This window comes from Cydia strobilella, chromosome 11 (assembly GCF_947568885.1).
Source record: "Cydia strobilella chromosome 11, ilCydStro3.1, whole genome shotgun sequence".
NCBI lineage: Eukaryota > Metazoa > Arthropoda > Insecta > Lepidoptera > Tortricidae > Cydia > Cydia strobilella.
In genome coordinates, this window is record NC_086051.1 from 12,121,530 (window position 1) to 12,140,638 (window position 19,109).

Genomic DNA, 19,109 nt, shown 5'->3' on the forward strand with positions numbered 1-19,109 from the left:
TCTCTTTTCGGCACATTATCTAATTCGTAAGGAAGTAAAGTACGGGTATACATATTTGCGAAGCATTTTTGCCCGACTTCTATGCTTTAGTCATTATTCTGAGGTCTACTCCGTTTGTTTATACCGTCCTAGTCTAGTAATGATGTGAAACCATAAATAAATAAAATAGGTTAAACTTAGGTGTAAAGTGTCAAATATGTGTCAAGCCATCGTAAACATATCTTACTCTAGCTAAATCATGCAAATTTAGGCTCTCGTTTAGGGCAATGCAAAATAAATCTTATGTAAATTGCTATTCTTACAAAACATGTCAGTATTTACCTCAAAAACGGACTTATTATCTTCATTGTTACAGGTTTCCACATGGCGCCAAAACTATCGAGGATGTTCCCTGAATCCTGCCTTCTAATCTTCGTGGGTGTCCTCATCGGTGCCTTGCTGCTAAGCACGCACAGTGTCCACGTCCAACCACTTACTCCAGACACCTTCTTTCTCTACATGTTGCCGCCTATTATACTTGATGCTGGTTACTTTATGCCGAACAGACTGTTCTTTGATCATCTTGGAACTATACTGCTGTTCGCTGTGGTGGGAACGGTGTTTAACACGCTAACTATAGGTAAGATTTTTCGATTCGGAAATAAATTTTTCCCCTCACTAGCTCGGAAAGTTGTCTTTTATCCTTTAAAACAAGCGGGGAAAAACGCATTTTATCCACTAGTGGGGAAAGTAATTTGACCTTGGATGGAGCGTGTTTAAGTAGCTTGACAGATAACAAAACGTAAAACGCTCATAATAATGATTCGTTTGATATTAATTATCATTAAAAAAATGGGTTGAGAATCTAATAAAAAATACCAAATTTAGCTTTTTTAATGATTTTGTCATAAACCTTAAAGTTCCATAAGAAACGTTTGTTTTTTAATAATGATGTTAAATATAATTCTGAACGCACAAGTTGAGTCGATGCAATTTCAAAACGCATCATTGACATTTCATACGTCAGAAATGTCAACATTGTCAACAAAATTTTTACTTAAAAACTTCTCACGTAAAAATACAGAATTTCCAGAGTTTTTTGTTATAATATCGTAAAAAAATGAGTGATTTAAGTGATGAAGATGATCTAACGCCTGTGGATGTTGCACTTTCCTCGCTATAGTGAGGTGAAAAGTTTTGTGTTACACACGGGTGCAAATGTATTTTACTTCTCGTATGTTGAAACACTTGCTACGCTCAGGATTCTATTTTAGAACCACTCGCTTAGCTCGTGATTCAACTATAGAATCCTTTCGCTTGCTCGTGTTTCAATTCCACACTCGCGGGTAAAATACAACTTTGCACCCTTGTATAACAAATAACTATTGCATTGGAGATTTGGAGATAACAAGAAATGGACAGATATTGAGACTATTAGTACATTACGTTTGTTTAGATGTGATTAAAATGTTTTGTGCATTTTATTCAGACAATATTCATTTGTGGGAAAGTATAGATGCTTTCTCTTACGACCTCGGGTTGATAATTCTTCAGTAATGATGGTATTCCACCTATCCAATTTATTTGTGCAATGTGTATTGTGTCTCACATTTTGTTTTATGAGAGAATGAGGCGCAATGAGCCAATGACATTGGACAAATGGAAAACCACCTTAAGAGCGTATTCACATTGTCCGATCCGATATCGAAAGGAAGTAAAATGTAAGATATATGTGTTTCTCTGTATTTATTTATGCATTTAATAAATCATTATTACTAAAAAAACCGAACAAGTGCGAGTCGGACTCGCCCACCGAGGGTTCCGTACTTTTTAGTATTTGTTGTTATAGCGGCAACAGAAATACATCATCTGTGAAAATTTCAATTTCAAATTTCTTGCTATCATGGTCCATGAGATACAGCCTGGTGACAGACAGACGGACAGACGGACAGTGGAGTCTTAGTAAGAGGGTCCCGGCCGTTTTTACCCTTCCCTAAAAACGATAAATAACGCAAAAAGGCGGATATAATGCCAATGGCACTCTCCTGCAGCTGTTTTTGTCAAAGGAGTCTTCGTCTTCCGGCATCCGGTATCGGAAAGGCGCTTCCGACAAATTCAGCCATGTCGAAGCCCCCCGTCAGCTGTCGGACCGATAATATTTGCATAATGCTTGATGTAGTGTTCGTGACCGCTAAAGACGGCGCCCGGGCGCGCCCCCGCAGCCTGACTACGCGGATGTCGGATCCTACATCCGATATCGGATTGGACAATATGAAAACGCTCTAACATGTTACAATTATCTTAAACTTCAATTGAGTCCTATCGAACTTATGCGTCGAAATCTGTCGAATACTCCACTAGCACGCCATACAAAATGCAAGCTGCCAATCAGTGATTTTTTCGCAAAGTGTTGTCTTGAATAGCCTGATGCTGCTAGCGACTTATTCGCCAGATCTGTCCTCACCTTTACACACACAAAGACAATGTTGAAGTAGGTATATCTAGGCTCTAGTAAAATCATTCAGCTTTCATGAGATAAACATCTTCTATATGTTAAGACTGTCAACTTTTATGGTTCTCTCAAAGTGCCTGTAAAACGTAGCGCTGTATCGTTAAAACTGAGGTGGCTCATACTAAATTTTACGCTTAGTGTGATAACAGTTTTATGGCTACATTGATAAGTATCAAGTGAATCTAATTAGTTATCTGGAAGTGACCAAACAAACTAGTAAGTATGCATAATTAGTTTTTGGTAATACAGAAATAAATTTATTTTTATGTGCAATTAACTTCAAAATAAACAGTATTAAAACTTATTAAATATATTAATAATGGGTCACTCACGTATTTTAAGTCGAAAAACGCTCGACATGTTTCACTCAGTACCGTTAATATGTCTGTGTCTCACGGAAGTTTTGTTACTAAAAAGTATTAAAATTTGTCGTAATAAAATTTTATTAAAATATATTTATTTACCAACACAAAATAAAGTGCAAGTACAGCGAGCTGTTAAAATGTCTTAAAGACATTATAAATAAATTTATTCATAAAGTGGCCATGCAGTTTTAGGCCGTGTACAAAATAACAATAATTAACACATTCACTGCCAGCGCGAGCTACGCGCTATGACCATAGCCGATAATACGTATGTTCTGCCTTGTAGCGAAAAGCGCCTATGAATAGAGAACCACCCACCACACCTATCGGGTCGCTAGGCAGGCTAGGCAGTGAATGTGTCAAACTTACTTGCCTTTCTGGCGCAGCGACCCAAAGTGTGTCTTGGCCTCCAACAAATAATGTGTCAAAGCTAATTTAAATTTTTGTAACCATAACCATACACGTTAATAAAACTTCTGTTTGAATCATAAACCGTAAAGATTTTACGTTTTCTTCCCAGGTGCCTCACTTTGGGCGTGCGGACAGACCGGCATGTTCGGCTGCACGACACCTCTCCTAGACATGTTCCTCTTCAGCGCTCTAATATCGGCCGTTGACCCCGTCGCTGTGCTGGCGGTCTTTGAGGAGATCCATGTGGATGAAGTCCTGTATATAGTGGTGTTCGGCGAGTCGCTATTGAACGACGCGGTCACTGTTGTGCTGTACCACATGTTTGAGGCTTACACGTAAGGATACTCTAACCTTAAGAGTCCCCGGCAAGCTCGGTTCTCTATACAAACGTAGTTACGCTTTCATTTTAAAACGACTAGCTAGATTGCTCTGAAACTTTGTATTTACTTTGGATCAGGTATATCTAGGTCTGTAATTAGTTTATGTAGCTTCAGATACCATAGTAAAAAAATACAGCGAGTTTAAGTTTTTCATACAGAACTCGATTTTGCTATATTTTGTTTGTTTTATATACTAGAGCTGTATAAACTAATTACAAGCCTAAATATATATACCTCATATTATTGTACGTGCAAAGTCTTATTACAATCCAACACGTAGTTTTAAAATGAGAACGAAACTCCGTTTGTATGGGAAGGTGAAATTCGGCCGAGCCTGCCGGGGACTCTTAAATACCTACCTATAAAAGCGTTTTATAAGTTTTAGGATAAAAATGAATTTTCTTAATTACTTTATCGATGATCATGTTCTGCAATAAATAATTCTCTAAGTCGGTAATTCGCAGTTTCGTTGTATTGATAAAACGAAGCATATTAATGCGTTTAGAATGAGGTTTATTATGTTTAGGTAGGTACTTGGTTTCCAAAATGGATAAATCTTATTGATTTCAGATTACTCTAAAATGTTTATGATATATGAGTATATGACCGATTTAAAAATTATGTGATAAAGTATGGTTTACCTTTACTCTATTCATGTGCAAGGTCTTTCAACATTAATATTTACATCCAAGACGCTAAAATCAAGTAGAAAGTACCGATAACATCAAGGCGATAAGTCGGTGAAGCAAATCGGTTTACCCGATCTCTGCAGTGAACAAATAAATTACTTCTATCAAAGTCGGACCTTCGGGAGAGTAAATGAATATTGGCACTATTGCCCTATTGGAGGATATTTGGATCACGTCTGGATGTCTCTAGCTACACTGTGCTATCGTGCTCTGATAACTCGTAGTTATACTTATGTTAATACATATCTACATGTATTTGATTTGAGATATTTTAGGATCTACATAACTACTAACGCGGAATAATCGGGATGGTCTAAATTGTCTAAAAGAAATGCAACTTTATTAGAAAAGGTACTTATATTTTGAATTTTGCTTAAGAACAATTTTTTCTCATTAACTAGGTCCTACACCTGCTATTAATTACGCATTTGCATATATTATAGCACTATTTTCTCCCTGGATTGGATTCTTCAAAAATGTCAAATCAAAATACAGCGAGCTGCATAAGTGCATGCCCACTTCGTGAATGAATTCCATTAATAAAGTTGGTACCAATGCACTTTTGCAGCTTTGTGTACATGAACTGTTTTAGATATGTACCTACTCGTACCCAATCAATTGACACCTAATGTTTGGACTCCGCTTCTCCATTTCCTACAGATTTTTTTGCTCTTCAATTTTCAAAATGCTTGCCTAGACCATAGGCCAATGATCCAATGAATCGCGATCTCTAACTACAATACACTAGTTTTTTTTTAAATAATAAACCTTCCTTGTTTCAGCGAAATGGGTACATCCCGGCTAGTCTACACCGACTTCCTAGCAGGCTTCGCTTCATTCCTAGTAGTAGCGGTAGGCGGGACCTGCATAGGGGTGGTGTGGGGCTTCGCCACCGGCTTCGTGACCCGGTTCACCCACGAAGTCAGGGTTATAGAGCCCATCTTCATCTTCGTTATGGCGTACTTGGCGTATCTTAACGCGGAGATGTTCCATATGAGTGGAATTTTAGCGTGAGTATTTGTTCAGTGCGTGTTAGCGTGAGTGTGTTTATTGGGTTGTGTTACTTGTATCCGACAAAATGAGGAACGAAGGGACGGGGCTTTAGGGCGTACAGATGAAAACTATGATACTTAAAAAAGTATTAACAGGTTGTTTTCAGCAGTTGGTTAGATAAATTTGGTGTTAGCAGTCTGTTTTGATAGGTGCACGGTCTACAGAACTTCAGAATTACTAGTATTTAAGCAATGTAAAATATTCTGCTAAATAACAAGAAAAAAATTGCATTATATTTCACATTTTATCTGAATTTTTAAGTAGGTAAGTACCGTCAACATCAAATTGATAGTGACGACCAAAGTGGCCAAATATATAAATAGAAACTAGCCAATAACTGGCAGAATACGAGTATTGCGCAAGAACTGGCATAAACTCGTGTCGGAGGCCAAGACCTGGGCTGTTTGGGTTGCTGCGCTATTAAGTTAGTTAGAAACTAGTGTGCATCGGCAATGGGGTTGGCAACTGTCAAAGGTTTGCATAGATGGCGCCATCATAGTTTGCCCCTTTTTCTATGAGATTTGGCTTAAAGGGCTATAAAATTAAAATTCCATAAAAAAAATTACACAATTCTAGGGATTGACAGTGCAAACTGCTAAATACTTCGATCGGCCAACCCCATTTACCAAAAGCTCGTCACAGGGACATTATCGACCTTGATCTACACCACTGAATTCCACTTACACGTAGAAATTGGAACTGCGATTTAAATTACTATACAATCTGTTATCGACAGTCAACCGAACTGTTGTGGACTTAGTTAAGGGTAGGAAGGGTAGGTACCACGACACGACAACCGATTAGATTTACCCATGATCACCTAGAACAGCCATACTCTTTTTTTTATGAGGGCCACAAACTGTTTTGCCTTGTAGACCCGGACCGCAAGATGAAGGTGACGTTTGGATGGCAAGATTTATATATTTAATCATAATTGTTCCTAATATTAATCGAGAGAAAATTATTCGAATGAAAAAAATTGTCGATGGAAATTAGTCGTCGATTAATTTAATCGCGACTAATATTAATCGAAACTCTTCGAATAAACTAATTAATCGTCACTTTTAATCGTCGCTCGCGATTTTTTTTAAAATTTTAATCGTTAATCGTTATTCGATTACAATTTGCCCAACTCTAATATATTATATGAATTATATCTGGAGATTTATATAGTATACCTAAAACTATTTTATTTATTTATTTATTTATTATGTTTAATATACCTAAAACTGTCCGGCGGACCGCAGGTTGAGTATCGCTGACCTAGAACTTAGATCGTAGTAAGTAAATCCAGGATATTCATCGTCCACTGTTTACTGAAAAGTCCGCAAGACACGACCTAAGCCCTCCTACACGTACACCCGCAACTCGACTGGACAACTCCATTGCGCATGCTGTGACCGCATCTCATAAAGTATAAAGTCGTAAACCTTATCGCAAAAAACATAACGTCCACATATGTTCAGTTAAGACTGTTAGTGTTTCTGTTAGTACAAGAACATAATTTGCAACAAAGTAACCATTAACATTCTATTTCATTAGTTTCTAATAATTAATAGACGCTAACAACGTTCCACAAACAACTTTACTCGTGCATGTAGTTGTGTTCATTCCTATTTCCTGCTGTGATCGCCATCTGGACTAGATAAGCGATTAAAACTGTTCCGTCCCCCTTTCTACCCATTTCCTATTTGCCTCGTGCACTTGGTGCAATTCCAATCGCTATAGAGTCGTAGAGCGTACAACACTTAAATGGTTGGCATTTTTCTCCAGAAACTTCCTCGCACAGTTAAACTATCGAATGAACGGTCACCCGCGGTATTTCCGGTCCGATAACACCTTTAAAATTTTCAAGAAAAGTGTGTGCTCCCATTTCAAAAGCCGACAACGCACTTTCAATCACTTTGGTGTTGCAGTTGACCATGGGCAACGGCAATTGCTTACCATCAGGCAAACGTTTGTTCGTTTGTCTCCTATATCATTATAAAAAACCCTGCATCTGACATTGCAGTGACAAATTTAGTACCGACTAAACTATCTGACCCCTTCGGTAGTGCCTATATACGAAGATAGATATTTTTTTTAATAAACGTGATACTTTTCGCGTTGAAATCACCCGTGCTCGCTAAGTCAATGAGAACACTAAGCCTGAGTGCTGGCTCTGTTGGAATAAAATGCAGCAAACATTGCGAGGGAAATGCGAAATACCTACATACATTGTGTGTAATAGATAAGAAAGTTCTCGGAAGTTCAGAAAATATCGCAGGAAATAAAGGAAACTTTCATTTTGGTAATAGAAAATTTCCATCCCCATACAAATCTGTAACTAAGGTCTCAATCTCAATGGCCTATTTAAAAAAATTAAATTAACTTTCAAATAGAAAAAAACTAACGGTACCATTCGATTCCATACATTTTATTTAAAAAATATATTGTATAGCAACAATATACATAAACGCAACATTTCAGCGACAAAATCTGAATTTCCTTATTTTCCATACATCGAAACGGCTTCTAAGCAGTGATACAGTGACGTCACGATGTGTTGCCATTTTGTTAGAGCATTTGCTCAGTAAAGTGCGGGTGCCAGATTTTGACCATCATTTGTGACTTTTATATTGCTTTAAGACAATGGGGTCCCATACAGACATTTGATCCTCAAAACAAACCTGAACGACTGATACCATAAAAAAATTGTCAGCCGCTATTATCCAGTAAAGCGACTCGGTTTTCGTGCTGTGAGATTCAGACAGAGCAGCTAGCCCAAGGTTGTTGCTCGATTAGCTCCACCCAGGGGACACGTGTAGGGTTATATGGTGGTAATTCCTACGCAACTTTTTTTGACCCCCAATGCAATGGCGACTGTACCTACATCATATTATTTATAATAATCACTAATATCTCACCTTCTTTTCAGGATAACATTCTGTGGTATAACAATGAAGAATTACGTAGAAGGCAACATATCGCATAAGTCTCACACAACTATAAAGTATACCATGAAGATGCTGTCTTCATCGTCGGAAACCATCATCTTCATGTTCCTTGGGGTGGCAACGGTCAATAATAACCATGATTGGAACACGTGGTTTGTGCTGTTGACCATCTTGTTTTGCTCAGTGTTTCGGATAATAGGTGAGTTATAAAGATGTTGATGATGATGCGTTCCTGTTATCCCTCATTAGAGACAGGGCTCGCAGAAGAATTCTCCATTTGTCGCGATCTTGAGCGGCTACTTCCAGCTCTTTCCAGCCGAGTCCAGTTAAGCCAGCATCCTTCTCAACTGATCGTGAGTGAGTTATAATACTGGATGCATATTCTTCTCTTCTTCCTCGTTCCCTCATTGCTGAGGAGCACGACCCCATGTAATTTGTCTCCATTTGTGCTGTCTTAAGCCATGTTGACTGTATGGTGCAGACTGCCGCCAGTCGACCTTCATAGCGTTTCGACTAATGCATATACAGGGTGGAATGTTTTACGGGTCAATAAAAGCCACCATGAAATTCTGCACCGCAATACTAAAATGATTAAACGGTTGATCGATTATTTATGCCTTAAAAAAATTAAAATCGAATAACAGTATGTATAGTGGGACATAAAATAGTATAAATAAAAAAAAATTGAACTAAACAAATTCCATACTAAATTGTTGCCATGTTTAAGCATTTTACGTCAAAAATGTGACAGTTACGTAGGAAGTGGCGCCGTCATTTATTTTCTACAATTTTCGAGTAGGTAGCCTTAGGGCTACTGGTGTTTTCTCTCACTATAGACTAAACATCACAGTCGCGATTGTGACAGTGAGTAGTAGTGTTGTTTTGTAGTGATGTTTTCATTTTCCTTTATATTCCTATTTTAATTTGTAAAATAGTGTTCGGACAGTTTTTTTTTTATTATTATTTCAAAACAGTTGTACAGCATAACAGTATGAAATATACAAAGTCACTGCAAAACTTTATGACTTTGGCATAACTGTTTCTGAAGTGGTTCTTAATAAGAGCTACTAAAATCCCTCTATATTAGACGAGTGTGTTAAAATTTTGAACTTATTAGCCTTCAAAATTTTATTTCGTTTAAGAATACCACTGCTCATAAAGTTTATGGCTCCTAAAAAGCCAAGCCAGCTGCGACCGTCATCCATACAAGTACAAACCTATAAACCACATTTTTATATTTCAGACCAAGTTATAAAACTTGTTACTCAACTATGGAAGAAGGAAATGTTATGTGTTTCGAGTGTTTATGTTTTGGTATGCTCAGCGGCAAATATTTGTATTTGGCAAAACAACTGGGGAAGTACCTCCACCTTACAAATATTTGTAATTGGCAAAGATAGATATAACTCCGTAATATATGGATACAGTCTGAGGAAAAAACGTGCCTCGAAAATCAAGAAAATTTGATTCTCGTTCAGAGGGCGCTACTAGTTTTGGCCTACAGTCGTATAGATGGCGTTGACGGTTTCGTTTGTTATTTAACAATTTTAACGCATATCAGTGAAAGAACATGGGTGAAAATCATCAAAATAATTAATGCAAATAAAAAAAAACATTTATCTATATTTAAATACATTTTATCGTATTTTTACAAATCTTCAATTTTAGTTTTAAAGTGTGTCGACAGATGGCAGTGAATTTACTGGGGTTACAAAATTTACTATGACAGTACCGCTCTAGTATAAGTTACTCTATGGTAATTGGCAAACCAACTGGGGAAGTACAGAAGTACCTTACAGAAAACCTATAAAACATCACATTTTCATAAAAGTTGATGTTTATGCTGGTGTTGTCGATACTGCAGATTTAGGGTCGGTTGCACCGTTAATGCGTTCGCTAAATTCTTTTGTATTGTATGGGAAGTTTTATATATCTCTGCTGCGTGACGTTCATCAGTCTGTTAACTGTGGTTTGTCGCAACTGGCCCATCAATCAGTCAATCATGCATTTCGCTCGTACTTGTCAGTACATGTAATGACGCGAGCGAGACGCACTATAAATAAATGACATCATTTAGATATTAATTCTATTCTGATGTCAGTATACGTTCGAATTGGCACCTAAAGCTTAATTTATACAACCAAATGATTTTCTTAAATGACCTTAATTTGCTTTCTTTGTTGCAGGAGTGTACATATTTAGTGCTGTAGCTAATAAGTTTCGATTGCACAAACTGGATAGAGTGGAGAAGTTTGTAATGTCTTATGGCGGTAAGCACACCATAAAAATATCATTTATCTACACACATATCATAAACCCTCTATGATGCCTTCAAAATCCGTAAATAATGGCCAACATTAAGATAAACTGTTTTGTTACAACAAATTTCTTATCTGTAAAAATGTTGTAATGGCTTCCTTATCAAAATCGATTTGGTAATGACATTCAAATTTCGAACATCTCTAAAAAAAGGAATTCGATGTGACCTCTATTCTAATATCAGTAGAGATGACGTTTTATTCTAAATGGAATGTCAATTGCATACAATTTTGACAAATCTCGCATGTTAGTTGGTATCGAACGATACGGAAATCGCCCCTACCCCTAACTAGTATTTCTATGAATAAAAAAAAACTACGGATGCGTGACATGCGTAATAAAAGTTTGAATTACCGCCATTTGACGGACTGTATAGATTAATTACCCAAAATTTTTGTTCCCCAATAACTTTTGTTCCATTCGCGTTTTTCCCCATTCTGCTTTTTAACCAGGCGTTTATTTTTTTTAGTAGTTAATGTAATCACACGCGTATGTCCCAGTCGCTTTTTCCCCCAAATAGTAATATTTCCGAGAACATGCCCTTCTCCTCCTATTTCTGGGCGGTCTGAAGCTACCTAACGAACCTAACCTACCTATCTATCGACTTAGTGTGACTATCGTGAAAACAATACCCTTTGGGGAAAAAAGCGACTGGGACATACGCGTGTCATTAAATAAATTAACTACTGAAAAAATTAACGCTGGTTAAAAAGCAGAATGGGGAAAAACGCGAATGGAACAAAAGCTATTGGGGAACAAAAATTTTGGGTAGCTAATCTAAACAGTCCATTCGACGTACAGTTTAAATTTAATCAGTTTTAAGTATAACATTAATTTGTTTTGTTGTTTTTAAACAAACTTAAAGCAAAAGTTTCGTGTAAAATGAGCAATAAAGATATTTCGGAGACGCCACCTCAAATCCGCGAGTTCCGCCAGAGGGCAACGATGCCCGATGTCGGCTGAAATATGAGGTTAATGAATATATCATAGAAAGTTTATAATATGTGTGTAGATAAAGTAGTGTATGCAACTGTACATAATTAGGCATTAAAACACTCGTGTGTTCCTTTTAAGAAACTCACTTCGTTCTTTTCTTAAACCCACATTCGTGTTTTAATGCCTTTCATTATGTAGCAGTCACATAAACTACCTACTATTATATATATATATATATATATACCTAATTTTTTTTTTAATATATGTCTTTTTCAGGTCTCCGCGGTGCGGTGGCCTTTGCGTTAGTACTTTTGATAGATCCTGCAGTTGTGAAACTACAGCCCATGTTCGTAACCACTACGATAGCTGTAATTTACTTTACGGTGTTTATACAAGGTATCACGATCAAACCGCTGGTGAAAATGCTTAATGTAAAAAGAGCCGAAAAGCGGAAACCTACTATGAATGAAAGGATACATGAAAGGGTAAGTGATGTGTCTAAAAATAAATCAAGGGTAGGGTACCGTAACGGCTCCAAACGCTCCAAACGAATGGACTTTTCCTATCTGACAGGGTGGCGTGATTGCCTCTAAGGGCCGGTACAGACAGACTGTAACCCAACTGCAACTTGTATGGGAACTGCACGCCACGTTGCAGTTGACGTGCAGTTGGCCTACAGTTCCCATACAAGTTGCAGTTGGGTTGCAGTCCGTCTGTACCGGCCCTAAGGGTTAGAGGGTTGGACCCTAAAGCTCTACCCTTATTTCACGAGAAGACACATTTGCTCCAGCTGTATGTAAAGTGAAAGATAATTAATTTAATTTAATTAAATTCTTTATTCAACGACCAACTAGGATCAATCAGTGTTAGTAATGCTTACGGGTAATCTTGTACTACGGTTAGTAACAGCAAAATTAATTATATGTATCTCCTCGGATTTCACGGGCCTATAAATCCCGGTCTTTTGATAGGCTTGCGTGGGGATATAGATCCAACACGTAGAGGCCCCTTGGAGAGCTCTAATGTCATGTAGAACGCCTGCTGGAACCCGTTCACAGGTGCAACAATAGACACCCATGAACCGGTCGCAGCAGGCATTGGGACTATTGTAGAAAAAGTGGACAGTATACCGGTCTATGGATTGAAGTTTGGGTGGACAAAGAGACTGGGCTATTGAAAGGAGGTCCGGACACATGCCATAACAATGCTAACACACGTTATCGAGGCAGGTGGTGACTTGCCGCTGACTAGATGGGCCCCTGAAACTGCCGTCGTGAAGACGACCAGGAGCAACACCGGTGTGAGCGGCTCAGGGGTGTCGAGAGGTGTGCGCCGCTTTCTACCCAGTGACTGATGTTAACAGTCACTGTGTCAACTCGCGTCTTATGCATCTTTCACTTCCACCCCTGGAGCATATAGCTCTAGCGACTCCTCTCTGGACAGCCAATGAAGGCAAGCCAGAGCTGAGAGACCTGCGGGTCCCCTTGGGGTCCACTCCGACCGACGAAGACACGCCGGAGACGGAGACCCTGACCGACTCTGGAGCACTCGGGTCCGTGGGGTCGTCACTCCCCAACAGCTCGCCACAAGCTGCCCTGCGGGCTTAATTATATTATTATTATCAATTCCGTATTACATATTTAATTACATAATGAATAGTTTTGTTTTTTTACAGTTCATGGACCACTTGATGGCAGGAATAGAAGATATTTTAGGTAAACACGGTAACCATCACATTAGGGATAAGTTCAAGAGATTTGATAACAAGTTTATACGCCCGTTTCTGCTAAGGAATTACCAGGTTAATTAACGTTCTATTTTTGGAATTAGGTACAGTTTTTACATTTTTCAAGTTGTGTGCTTATTCATTTTATTGTTTATTTTCAGGGCCAAGAACCAAAGATATTAGAGACTTATTCAAAACTTGCAATGAAAGACGCTATAGAATACATGCAAAGAAATGCATCTACCATCGGGAACATTTCTGGTGCGGAATCAATGTCCGCCATATTCAAGAACTACACAAACACAAACTTCAACGCCAGGTAGGATTTTTGATTTCCATGAAAAATGTTACTATATATCATAATGTTAAAAAACATATGTTTATTGTTTTAGTCCGAGTTTCAGTCAGTTGGATTCGTCGACGTGGAACATAGACATGCAGGAGTTGGAATATAATCCGAGCAAAAAGGATTTGACCGACGCGCGGATCCACCATTTGCTTGCTGAAGAGTTGTGCAAGCCGTACAGACGTGTATGTGTATGTGGCCTTTTAAGCACCCATTTCGTTATGCTAAGAACTAAACCCCGTATATGCAGTTTTAGCTATTCTCTTAAACTTTGTCTTTGACCTTGTATAATACCCTGTTGAAGGTAAGTGCTATTAAAGGAAAGTGAATGCGGTTTGCTTAGATATCAGCATTACGATCCTCCCTATTAACTAACGCTATGTATGCTTATAATAACTAAACCTTAAGTAGTTTCCTAGATCTTATAGCTTAGCTAGATTCGACGTATATTTTGAAGAGCCTCATAATTAAGTAGCTACTTACCTACTAACAATAATACTAAGCGCACGCGCAAATTTTTAACTTAGGACTTAACTTAGTTGTATACATATTAGGACGATGGTTCGATGGTCAATTTAACCTGCAACATGATGGTAAAAGTTTTTGGGGGAACGGCAGTGCCCCCGCCAATTCGAGCAAAACAAATAGGCACGGCCGTAGGTACCATCCTTTTCTCGAAGCCATTCAGGCCATTTTCGACATCCTGTAATATTGTGCTGGCTAAAGCTAGAACCCTGAATTTTCAGTGACATATAGGACATAATATGGCTCAAATATATTCCCAAGAACATTCAATTTGAACTTGTAGTTTAAGAATTATTGCACGTCAAAGTTCCCTAGTTTTGTCACTGACACACTCACTCACTCACTCTCTCACGATCATCATAATTCTAAGGTACTGCTAGCAGACCCACAAGCTTAAAATTTTAAACATAAGTAGTTTTTAGCTTATCAAGTCATAAAAAACCTAAAAATATTGCAATATCAGTCACGTATAAAAAAAATAAGAACTGCATAAGTAAGTTTGTAGTCTTTTTGTCATAGGCGCCTTCCGACATTCGATATCGGAAAGCCGCTCCTGATAAATTCAGTCATGTCGGAGAACCCCGTCAGCTGTCGGACCGATAATATTTGTTTGTGTGCGTAATTGCGTATTGTGTAGGCGTACTGCTTGTTTTAGTGTGCGCGATCGCTAAAGACGACGCCCGAGCGCGCCCCCGTGGCCTGACTACGCGGATGTAGGATCTTACCTCTGATATCGGATCGGACAATGTGAAAACGCTCTACGCTTTATTGAACTTATAAACAAAAAGTCTTGTCAACCACTTGCGTCAATAAAAAAAAGAGAGGAATCTATTTTTACACAAACATCCTCTAACACTAAACGCATACAGACACAGACTCCGTTCCGAAAGATTAGAAAATCAGTTTTTTTCTTTATACCACGTCGGTGGCAATCAAGCATACGGCCCGCCTGATGGTGATTTTGTATTATTTAGGTACTATAGCGGGTGTAGGTATAATGATAATAACCGGCACTGAAGTTAATCAGTTTAATTAACTTAAAGACACGGTTTACGATACACAACAGTCCACTATACTTTAAAATTACTAAAAATATTACAATTCAAAGTTATGATACTCGTGATCGGTCGTAGGGTCGGATACGCGCACACATTTATATAATACCATAAGATACCGGCTACCGAACTGAACTCGCGCGCAGCGCTGTTAGCGTCTGCCCGATACAACAACATGGCCGCGCACGTGCCCATTATAAGTTGACCCAAAGCTTAGTCTGTTAATACGCGATCCGGGGTCTACTTAGATTGACTCTATTGGGAAGACGCCCACTAGTAGTCACACGTTATAGTACGTCTTTTGTTACCCTTTATACACAGTATTCCATTCACCATATGACCATTTAATTTTGCAGCTCCCTAAAGAAATGACGATTACCTGTCGCCTTTTCCTGTCTCTATTGCACGCGCATATATAATTATACTGATGTACCGCTCGCACATTGTCACTGACCGCCGGCATCATGGGCGGGACAGCAATATATTTACGCGCGTGCGATAGAGATAGGAACAGGCGGCTCAGTGTAGGAAATTCCTCGCACTATATAATAGTCCGACAAGAAATTGTATACATTAAAAAGTTGTAATACCGTAGTGTTATCCCTTTCAAATCAATGTAAGAAAACGGGACAACACCACATTATTGCCACTTTTTAATTTCTACAATTTCTTGTCGGACTGTAAGCGTCCGTTCTTTACCATATTGAATGTGCTGCAATGTGTTATTTGTTTTTCAGCACCGTCGCCTAAGCTACAGTCGGCACGCAGTGAACGACCGTGACCTCGGCACCCAAGTAAATTATAAAACTCACATGAACATTCGACGTCTCGTTGGCGACAGGAAACACCACCATAAACGTAGCAAACGGGGGAACAAGGTAAGTACTTACTTACGTCAAAAAATTTTATAAGGAAAGGTGGGGTATTAAGACTATCACTTGACTTATATCGACCGGGATATGGGCCGTGATTACCTTTTGTATTGTTTTCGAGCTCCCGATATTTCGACGTATATGTCTAGTGAAAGTGAAACTAACCGTGAATCATTCAAAACTGTAAGACTATCACTTGTATGGAATCCTCTTTAGTCTATTATTATTATTTTGTTATTATTAGTCTTACCCCACCTTACCTTAATAAATATTGACTTAATATCCAGAGGAAAATGGGGACTAAATTTGTATGAAGAAGTGGTCACGTGCTTTCGTCCCTTTTCGTCTTAAGTTACCAACTATAACAGTAACAGAATCTTCATTAGCGGAAAATTTTCATGTAAAGCCCCCTCCACACTAGTGCGCGAATCGCGGCGCGAAGCCGCGTAGTCTGGAGCGAGCTTAAGAATGAGCGCCAGTATCTACGACTGGCACCAAACACCTAACCGGCTCTCAACCAAAGTTTAATAAGTTCTTGAGATGACAGCGGCCTAACGTTAATCAATTAGTTAAAAATGTTAATGCAACCTGCCCTAATTCTTGCGATAGAATACAAGAAGCTATTTATCTATCTATTTGAAAGATACAGACGGGGAAGGACAAAACATTACTTGGAATTTAGATGTACGAGTATAAATACTAGCTACAAACTTTTCTTGTGCAAACATTCTAATCTTTCCATTTCGGCTGCATCTTGAAAGTCAACCTGTATATTAGATAATGTGATTTAAAAATACCTCATAATTAGGTCCGACTCACGCTTGACTGCACATTTTTGTATATTTTTTTCAAAGTTTTAGACCCAGAACTTTCGTTGATAAAGGGTGGGGGGGATTGGTAATTTTTTGACTATTTTCTTAAATAACGTCTAAACTACTTATTTTAAAATGACAAAAAAAAATATTTGAGATTCTGATAATGAGCTCTTTCATTTGATATATACACGATATAGTTTTAAAAACCAAAAGTGGGCCCCATGTTTAAAATTCATTTCTTTACGTTACATGTCCGTCTTTGGGTATTGTAACTTAATTGGTCCAGTAGTTTCGGAGAAAATAGGCTGTGACAGATGGACAGACAGACGCACAAGTGATTCTATAAGGGTTCCGTTTTTTCCTTTTGAGGTACGGAACCCTAAAAGTAACATGAAAGCAACCACAAAATTACCGTTAAGTTTGTGACTTGAAAATGTATAAATGTGACTAGGTACTTTATGCCCCGCGGGCTGAATTAGGCAGTCCCCAAGCCTGCCTGTTGCCAAATATTAAAATTGCCAAATGCCAATCTGCCAATTACCAGTATTGCCACATTCAATCCGGCCTGCGAAAACCGGGCTACAGCCGCTCTTGGGTCAAAAACTATAGAGATTCCAGTACTATCATAGATATTTATATTTCTATGAGTACTATACGAAAGGCGTGGTTAAATGGTTGTCTGATAGAAAATAAAATAATAATTCTCTTTTTTTTTCAGGATGGCAAAAACCATGTCACTTTCCCTGAATTCCAGCAAAACGGTTCCGCTAAACAATTCACGCACGGTAAAAAAAAGTATTATAGATTAGGTACTTATTTTATACTTTATTATTATCACGAGTGTCGATCGCATGCACGTGTGGGTTAAAACTATTTGTTTTTATTTCTTTTTAGTTGTTAGAAACACGCCTAGACCTATAAAATTGAACCATTATTTTCCTTATTTGCTGAGCACAGATGCTTAGTTATTACATTAGATAGGTATTAACTTTATTGTCAATCAACCATTAGACATGAAGATAAAATTCCTATACATGTAAATTGAATAAAAATACCTATAATATACATTATTACTGGTCCACAATATCTCGTATTAGCGCCACATTTTTGTTTTTATAGCATGCAATATTTGTAGTGTACATACCTACAGCCGATCAAAGCCACACATTATAGATAATAATTGATTAATTTATAATTTTAAATAATCGCTCACTGCAAAAATTCAGTCATTAGAGTTTTTAACTTTTCGTTTATTCGAAAATGAAATGACAGCCGGATGTGAGTGAATGAAATGAATGATTACAGATTACATAGACGAGGTGCTGCAGGAGGACGACGACCGTAAGCCGCGACGCGACGGCGACGACGGCGGTATTACATTCACTGCCAAGTCCCTGCGTAGGTATTCTGCATGAAAACACTTGCACTCACACGTTTGGATTTGAAAATGGAAGCTTTATATTGGTGATCTTATTTTGCCTCGAATCCTTCAAAGCAAAACATACAACTGTAGAATGCTTATGAAAAGGATGTTACGGGCTGGGCTTAGCCTTCTTCAATCTTGGATTGTATCACATGAAAAAGTACTATTACTGCAGTAAATAGTGCTACTGTTAGCGATAGAAATGACAAATATTATAATATTATAAAATCTATATATCTATAATATAGATTCAGGTCTATAACAAAATACAAACACACAAAGGTCTATCCTCGAAGTAACCTATTAATCATCTTTGCAAGGTTCGAGAAGGGGTTGAACCGCTTTGAACTCCCGAGGTTTTCGGTCACGGTCACTGTTTGAATTCAAGGCGAAGTAGGATCGCAACGTTTTACATACTTACCTAGATAATACGGTTTCAGCAAACGAAGTCACTTCACATTCAAATCCGAACACTCCTTAATGTTGTTGAGAAATGTATTATTTACAATTTGTTTCGCACTTTGTCGTGAGTTTTAATAAAGTAATATTATGCGATTAACGGATTATTTAAACAAGGTAAAATTTTATTTGCTGGGCCCTTAACTAATCCTTAATTTGATATGGCTATACCTAACCTACTGTGAGAATGTGCTGACGTATTTGTGGTGGCATGTTTCGATACTGTATTTGATTTACTCTTGCATTTATTTCTTGTACTTAAACTTTTTTGTTAACAACTACTTAAACACATGACGAAGTTCGGTCGA

At 38.0% G+C, this 19,109-nt stretch overlaps 1 protein-coding gene and 1 long non-coding RNA gene across 6 annotated transcripts in view; one reads left to right on the forward strand and one right to left on the reverse strand.

Moving 5' to 3' along the window:
- LOC134745219 (uncharacterized) overlaps positions 1-19,109 on the reverse strand; it is a 193,135-nt gene that overhangs the window by 132,771 nt on the left and 41,255 nt on the right. The gene's annotated exons all lie outside the window — the stretch shown is intronic.
- Positions 1-19,109, forward strand: part of LOC134745107 (sodium/hydrogen exchanger 3) — a 74,821-nt gene that overhangs the window by 46,188 nt on the left and 9,524 nt on the right. Inside the window, exons 4-15 of one of the 5 annotated variants that reach the window (XM_063679053.1) lie at positions 356-619; positions 3,377-3,602; positions 5,119-5,346; positions 8,307-8,524; positions 10,512-10,595; positions 11,857-12,065; positions 13,256-13,381; positions 13,468-13,625; positions 13,699-13,843; positions 15,970-16,110; positions 17,638-17,728; positions 18,225-18,290. In XM_063679053.1, coding sequence (XP_063535123.1) covers positions 356-619; positions 3,377-3,602; positions 5,119-5,346; positions 8,307-8,524; positions 10,512-10,595; positions 11,857-12,065; positions 13,256-13,381; positions 13,468-13,625; positions 13,699-13,843; positions 15,970-16,110; positions 17,638-17,728; positions 18,225-18,290 — 1,956 coding nt within the window. Of the gene's footprint in view, positions 1-355; positions 620-3,376; positions 3,603-5,118; positions 5,347-8,306; positions 8,525-10,511; positions 10,596-11,856; positions 12,066-13,255; positions 13,382-13,467; positions 13,626-13,698; positions 13,844-15,969; positions 16,111-17,637; positions 17,729-18,224; positions 18,318-19,109 lie in introns of all 5 variants that reach the window. The other 4 variants (XM_063679052.1, XM_063679054.1, XM_063679050.1 and 1 more) reach the window with 4 other exon arrangements.